The sequence below is a fragment of the Silene latifolia genome, chromosome 6, assembly GCF_048544455.1.
Source record: "Silene latifolia isolate original U9 population chromosome 6, ASM4854445v1, whole genome shotgun sequence".
Classification (NCBI taxonomy): domain Eukaryota; kingdom Viridiplantae; phylum Streptophyta; class Magnoliopsida; order Caryophyllales; family Caryophyllaceae; genus Silene; species Silene latifolia.
The window spans coordinates 16,217,020-16,224,747 of NC_133531.1; the positions used below are offsets into that span (position 1 = coordinate 16,217,020).

At 35.4% G+C, this 7,728-nt stretch overlaps 2 protein-coding genes across 2 annotated transcripts; one reads left to right on the forward strand and one right to left on the reverse strand.

Moving 5' to 3' along the window:
* Positions 1-3,281: 3,281 nt before the first annotated feature.
* LOC141587589 (putative E3 ubiquitin-protein ligase ARI5) lies at positions 3,282-4,919 on the forward strand. Its single transcript, XM_074409064.1, has 2 exons — positions 3,282-4,679; positions 4,719-4,919. The coding sequence occupies exons 1-2, from the start codon at positions 3,282-3,284 to the stop codon at positions 4,917-4,919; spliced, it is 1,599 nt and encodes a 532-aa protein (XP_074265165.1).
* Positions 4,151-7,432, reverse strand: LOC141586455 (F-box protein At2g14710-like). Its single transcript, XM_074407673.1, has 3 exons — positions 5,468-7,432; positions 4,588-4,718; positions 4,151-4,263 (listed from the first exon to the last, which is right to left on the reverse strand). The coding sequence occupies exon 1, from the start codon at positions 7,292-7,294 to the stop codon at positions 6,029-6,031; it is 1,266 nt and encodes a 421-aa protein (XP_074263774.1). The 5' UTR covers positions 7,295-7,432; the 3' UTR covers positions 4,151-4,263; positions 4,588-4,718; positions 5,468-6,028.
* Positions 7,433-7,728: the final 296 nt, after the last annotated feature.

Consider the following 7,728-nt stretch of genomic DNA (forward strand, 5'->3'; position numbering starts at 1 on the left):
GTAAAATAATATATGCAATCAAATAATCATCCTTGGCAAGATAATAATTTTTTTACGTTCTATGATATTTTCACGTTCTATCAAATAATAACTTATTATCTTGCCAAAGATAATAATATATGAAATCAAATAATATATGCAATCAAATATTTTCATAAATATTTGATTGCATATATTTCGTTGTCAGTTTTTTTTTTTTTTTTTTTTTTTTTTTTTTTTTTTTTACGTTCTATCCATTAATCCCCTATTATCTTGCCAAAGATAATAATATATGCAATCAAATAATATATGCAATCAAATATTTTCATTAATCTGACAATATTTTTTTACGTTTTTCAGCACTTGGTAGAATAGATGGTAAATAAAAAAAAATTTTGGGTATCATTTTTTATATTAGACTTAGCTCATAGTAGAATGCAAAAAAAATAAAAGCCCAATTAGAAGATAAAATTTTAGGCGGGAAAAAACGTAGATTAGCCTATTCATTTAGTAATAGGGGATTATGATTTATACCTATTTTATTATCTTTAGTATCATTTTTTCTTAAAATTGTACAATAGTCTCTCAATAAAACTTATTAAAAGACCGTCACTCAGGAGACCTACTCAAAAAATTATAGGTTACCCGTTGAAAAAAAAAACAGAAAATCAAAATCTAAGTTGCTTTTCATAAAAAAAAAATTATGGTTAATGATTCCATGAGAAATCGAACTTTAGTATCAAGGAAAAAACAATTATCGGTCCTCCTTCATCAAAACACAATCAAATTTCTCACAAACTTTTCAATTATGAATCACATTTTTATATCAAATAAGAATTTAATCTCTTTCATTAATAAACTACAAAAAAATATTTCATTTAACTTAATTGATACTTATAGTCTTCAATTAGGGTATTGGTTTTTGTAAAATTGATTTGCTAACACAATGATCAAATTCTTAAGATGTGAAATACTTGTACGCAGAGACGAAGCTATGGTTTGGCTGAATGGGCCACGGCCCGGGCGATGTTTCTAAAAATAAGTAGAAAATAAGTGGGCTATAGTTCATTAACAATTAGTCTTACTGAAGACGGGTCGGAGTAAGTGACGGATAATGCCACTCACAAAACGGATAGGGGGACAAGGTGAGGGCACCCCCATGTGCTTTCCTCTCTCCTGTATTTGGATCATTTGTGAGGGAAAATGGTATCCGTCACTCCAAAATGACAGATACGTGTCGTCACAAATGAGATTTTGTGGTTCATTAAAATCAATATGGCGCAGTTGGTTAATACAACTGTGTGAAGTGTGTGCTTGATGGCTGGACATCCCATCCCGTGTTCGAGGAAATGTTGAGTGTGCTTTATGTAATATTTTTACAATTTGCTTTATTTATTTATGTTGTACCTGATTGACCTATTAAATAATCTTTTTTGTCGATAATAGTTCTTTCGACGTGTAACTATTTACATTTACACTATTTAAAGGTGCTGTTTGGCCTAGTTTATGTGAAATAGCTTTTACTTTCTAGAATGAGTTTTTTCATAAACTACTTTTTGAAAAAGTTGTAGTTGTTTGGCCTAACTTTTGTAAAAGTAGTTTTTTTAACAAATTGATGTGTTTGGCCTACTACTGCTTTTTAGTTTTTTTTTTTTTTTAGTTTCCATAATTCTAAGAGTTTTTGGGAGAAGTAGAAGCAGAAGCATCAATTTGGTGCTTCTGTTTCTAGTAGCTTTTTATTAACACCTGACTTTTCAAAAGTAGTTTTTTATCTCTCTAAATTATAGTGTTTGGCCCTGCTTCTACTTTTACAATTAGAAAAGCACTTAGAAAGCTTGGCCAAACAACCCCAAAAAGAATTACAATTTGCTTTATTTATTTAGGTTGTACCCTATTTATTAAGTAATCATTTTTGTCAACAATAGTTCTTTCGACGAGTAAATATTTACATTTACACTATTTAGAAAGAAAGGACCCATATTTGTCAAAGAAATATTTGTAGGACTTTAGTCCCACTTTAATTTATTATAAAAAACCGGATTATAAAACATAAGACATTGAGTAAATTGGTTCGAAAAAAATTAATGTATAATTCAATAACTAAACAAGTAGAAATACTGAAATACTAATTTCTTTAGTATGCTTTATATGATGATCTAAAAAACTTATTAAATTAAAAAACGTTTATATTAATTAGTGTGAGGTCTCTATGAGTATACAACGATCGAATAAAATCGGCACGAGCTTCGTCCCTGCTTGTACGAGTTTATTCATCACGAATTTATCGCTGAAAACTTTTGTACGATGTGCGCCCAACGTACTAAGGTTTTCAGATTAACCTCCGGTTGTGGCTTCTGGTAGTTGTGGTTGCACGTGGGACGTGTGGCGGCAGGGGATGGCGGCCGCCGGCATGAGTCATCGCCGGTGTCGACGCGTGGGTGGTAGGAGGAGATATATTGTCTATGACCATGGAGGAGGCTAACTTTGCTGTTAAGGAATAAAACATGAAAGAGGAAAACTTTTCACAAAATAATACTTCCTCCAATCCAGACAGATGGTAACACTTACCTAAAATTGGATGAACTACATCAATGTTAACATAATATATTTGGCATGAAAAATAACTAAATTACTCTTACATCCACTACCTATTTACAACTTTACCATCCACTCACCTAAACTAATGTACCCGTCACTTCAGAGGGAGTAAAGTATTTTAAAAATAATATCTTGACAAACTTAATAATTATGCTGTACAATAATTTAGGAAAAGTTTCAATTTAAAAATTGATTTTTAAATTATGACTCCCAAATTTTTGACAAAATTAAACTTAAAAATATTTTCTCATTCCCACGTGTTGTAACGTTACTCGCAGTTAGAATATATACACTGAGTGTAACCGTAGCATTTTCGAGAAAGGAGCGACTAGGAAGGAGTAATAATTTCCAAGTTTCGTTGTCAAAAAAAATAAAATAAAATAAAATAATAATTTCCAAGTTTACTTCCACGGTTCTCTAATGTACTACATAATCAAACAAAATCTTCTAAAATTACCAAAATAAAAATTATTTAGACGTGTTTCCTAATTCGTATCTGATTCTGCTCTAGTATCAGTATCAGTATAAGAGTTGCTTATGCGTGTCCCAACTTTTTAGCTACAACAGAATAAGGTCTTCTGTTTTTTTGTGTTAAAGGAGCTCCAAGGGCGTTGCAAATACAAGTCGAAAAAAATTCGAACTTGCAACGTATCGTCCACATACTCGAGAATATTTGATCTCTAAAAGATTGTTTTTCCGCAACAATGTATTCTGAAGACGAAGACATATATTCTGAAGACGAAGACAACTATGACACTGGCAGCGAATTCGACACCAGTGACTTTGCAGCGGATGCCATCTTCCAGAAAAGTTACAGAGTCTTGTCTGAGGCTAACGTCCGAGAGCTCCTAGACAATGTAGTTAGACATGTTTCCTCTGCTCTTTGTATTTCCCTAGACGAAGCAATCAAAGTGCTTTACTACTATAAATGGAAGGACTCATTACTGCTCGATGAGTGGTTCTCCAATGAAGAACGGGTTCGACAGAATGTCGGCTTGCCAACCAACCATGCCCTGTTCAGCTGTTCAGGACAATTGACTGCTTGTGGGATTTGCTTCGACTCGTTTCCTCTTGATAATCACCACTTTTATCCCACAGTGTGTGGGCATATCTATTGTGTAACATGTTGGAAAAATTACCTTAGTATATCGATAAAAGACGGCCCTGGATGTTTGTCATTGAGATGCCCTAATCCTGTGTGCCATGCTGCTGTTGTCGGTCAGGACATGGTCGATAAACTTGCATCAGATGACGAGAGAAAAAAACATGCGCATTATTTATTTCGGTCATATGTCGAAGAAAACAAGAAGATGAAGTGGTGTCCAGGTCCCGGATGTGAGAATGCCGTGGAATTTGAGATTGGAAGCGAGGGCGTTTATAATGTTACCTGCCTTTGTTCACATGCTTTCTGTTGGAACTGTATCGAGGAGGACCACCGGCCCGTGGATTGTGACACAGTGGCAAACTGGACCCTGAAGAACACGTCGCAATATGAAAATACAAACTGGATTGTTTCCAACTCAAAGCCGTGTCCAAAGTGCAAGCGCCCGATCCAGAAGAACCAAGGTTGTATGCATATGACATGCAGCAAGCCCTGCCTCTATGAATTCTGCTGGCTATGCCTTGAAGCATGGTCGAACCACAGTCAAAAAACCGGGGGCTACTATCGATGTAATATATACAAGGCTGCAAAACAACGTGGCAAGTATGATGAAGAAGAAGAAGAAAGAAAAATGGCGGAAAAAAATTTAAGGAAATACATACATTATTATGAAAGATGGATAAGTAACCATAATTCAAGACAAAGGGCTATTGACGATTTGCGCAAGACGAAAACTGATTTAAATAAGCTTAGCGACAAGTTTAAGGTTATCGATATTGAACTCGTGTTTATGATAAAAGCTTGGGAACAAATTATAGAGTGCAGGCGAGTTTTAAAGTGGACTTATGCATATGGCTTTTATTTACAAGAGGATTTAGTTGGCAAGAAAACATTGTTCGAGTACTTACAAGGTCAGGCCGAGGATTGTCTTGAGAGGCTTCATCAATGTGTAGAACAGGAGCTATCGGTTTTCCAAGTTTTCCTTAAAGACGACATAGAAGTAGAAAATCGAAAGGAAGAGTCAGACAAGAAAGAAAAGCTAGAAGCGGAACTTAGAGCATTACGACTCAAGCTGACTGATCTAACCACTGTGACACGGTCATATTTTGACAATTTGGTTAGGGCACTGGTGAATGATTTGTCGGAAGTTAAATCAACATGTAAAAAGTACTTGAAGCAGACAAACAAAAACCGACATAGGGAGAGGTATTTCAATAGAATCGTTAGATCACAAAGGTAATACTCCATCAATGAAAATGTAGCAACAAATGGTTTCGGATTACAATTCTGTCAACATATTTTTGAGCACCATCAATAAAATCAGATTTTTGTAAGCATACATCATGGAAATCGGAAAGGATGGTAAAAACAGAGATAGAAAGCGTAAATTTTACCGTTAACGACACAGGGATTTGTCATATTATTTTCCCATAAAAAATAAAGCCGAGCAGTAACAACTTCGTCCCACAACCAAGATAGTTCTCGTCAACCCTCTCATAAATCATACTCCGTAATAGAATACCCATTTGAGTACGACTTGAATATTTAAAAAACATCATAACTTGAACGTCTTGAAAACCTAAATTGAAAAGACGAATAAATATCGTCAACCTAAAAAGCGGTGTTAAAATTCGAGGGGGATGGTTTATGAGTAACAACAATAAAACGAGAAACATTAAAGCCAAACAACAAGAAGGCCGTAACAATAGATATGCAAAATATATCATATCAGCACAATTAAACAAGGATGACTAACAATGATTAATACAAGACCGAGAAAACCTTTACCTTTGTGCCGCGAACAAAGGAAGCAGATCCTCGGCTCCATCTTCTTTGAGCAACGCTAAACTCTCCGCATAAATTTCTAATTCTATCGGGAAGACCTCTTATAGATTTGTCATGCTCAATCCCTTGGGAACTAGCAATATTATAGGACTTCTTCCCACACTTAAGATACCTACCATCAACACTATTAGAATAAAATACCTTTGAAAAACTGTTTTGAGTTGGACTTGAATAAATTAAATCCACAATAAGTTGAACATCCTGAAAACCTTATAGTCCACAGTCCACACTCGCTTGCCGTTCTGTTACGACACCCATATGCTGGAACTGACACAGAAACACAGAAAATAGCTAGCGATTCCCTAAGAAGAAATAAAAACCAGAAAGTTTCTCTTTCACCTGAATTCCGAAAGTATATGGCAGGTTCAAATAGGTGAGTTTCGACATTAGTCAAGGGAATTGAGCAAGAGGAATGATAGCAACTAACATATTCACGGTTGGTTGACACAGCCAGAGGTTCTTACCAATTCCATTGGGAAGACAAATGGAGTAGTATTCTCTTATTCATGGGGAAATCCTTAAATCACGGGTGCCGTATGCTTTGGACAACACCAAGTTCTCTGAATACGCTTCCAATTGAAAATAGGATCTCATAGATTTTTTCAACTCTTCCACTTGGCCACTAGCTAGATTATAAGTGTTCTTCCCATAAATAAAATAGCCACCATCCCTTTCACAATAGAAAAGATTTTTTATTGAATACTCATAGAACTCGAACAATTCATAACCATCCCGACTTGACTGCCTCGAGAACCATAGAGTCCAAGGCCCTTTTTTGTTGTCCTGATCTAGCACCCATATACTGGAAGTTACCTCAGAAATACTGAAAAGCGCTAGCGACCCCCCAAGAAGAAACAAAAACAGAAACCTCAAGGAGCCTGTTTCGTACAGACTAAATGGCAGTTCTAAAAAGGTGATATTTTCCTTATCGAAGTCAAAGGAACCGAGATGAGTTGATAATCCACTCCTCTCTTTATCATTTTGTCCAAGCCAGTAAGCTGCCCCTCGAAAGAAAACAGTAGTTGATAGAGAATGAAGTAGCCCACGCCTATCATAACAGTTGAGAATACTGACGTTGTTGACATTGAGGGGATCATTTCGGACGATCCATTGTTGATTACTAAGAAAATAAACTGCGAAAAAAATATTTCCATTCTCTTCACCCAGAGTACGGTCAAATGCAAACGCAACCACTTTATAATCATGACTATCAGGAGCGAACCCTAACAAATACCGAAACTCTAACCCAAATGGAGAATTGTCGAGTGGGCAAGGGGGAAGTATCAACGATTTGCGAATACAAGGGTTCCACAATCTCAATTCTATATGCCAATCAATCGGACGAATTTTTTGCACTAAAAGCAACCCATTACAGCTACCTATAATATGGTACCTGTACGAATCAGATGTTCTAAAAATGCGACCGGCATATCGAAGATTTTCAGCATTACGAACAGTAAACAAACACCCTTGATCTCTTAAGTATCCCAAACTCTGGAGGGCTACCAATAATTTTTTATTATTATCCCCAGAATTGATTTTACAAAGTTTGAAATGCATGTTAATAAAATTAGGGTTATCGATAATAGAGCACCAATATTTACTTACGCACCTGAATTTTAATAGGGTTTTTGCCGGTAATGATAATAAAATCTGAGTCCAAATTTCGGGTGGTAAGTACTTGAATTCTGAATGTTTGTTTCTGCTTGAAGAAGATGATGATGATGATTTCACTTTGTTTCTTCTTCTGCTCTTCATTATCTTCGGCATTTACTGGAAAGAGGGTTTCTCCAATTCAATTGATTTTGTAAATTGCAAATGATCCTTTTACTTTACTTTTTGCGGAACAATCAAATTGTGGCTGTGGATGGGTGGTGTACTGGCAACTTGCCATGTGTATTGGTGTATGTGTTGTGTCACTTGTGAGTATCTCACTCAATTGAACAGTTGAACTTTGCAAAATTTACCCGACTCAAATTTCAGTAAATATGTTTACTTAGCTTGGATTTATAGATTACTCCCTCCATTCAACTCCACTTTGCAACTATGCTTTTTGCGCGGGTATTAAGAAACGGATTAAAAAAACTATTAAAAGTACATAGGGAAAGGGAATGGTGGGGTTAAAGATATTAAAAAAATATAAAGGTGAGTTTTATGATGGATTTGTGTGGGGTATGAATGACATTTTTTGTAAATATAAATTT

Bases quoted from the DNA above. Each gene is read 5' to 3' on its own strand.
- LOC141586455 (XM_074407673.1), bottom strand. From the start codon at position 7,294: ATGCCGAAGATAATGAAGAGCAGAAGAAGAAACAAAGTGAAATCATCA.
- LOC141587589 (XM_074409064.1), top strand. From the start codon at position 3,282: ATGTATTCTGAAGACGAAGACATATATTCTGAAGACGAAGACAACTAT. The intron at 4,680-4,718 runs GTAGAAAATCGA...AAGAAAGAAAAG, and splicing joins TCCTTAAAGACGACATAGAA to CTAGAAGCGGAACTTAGAGC.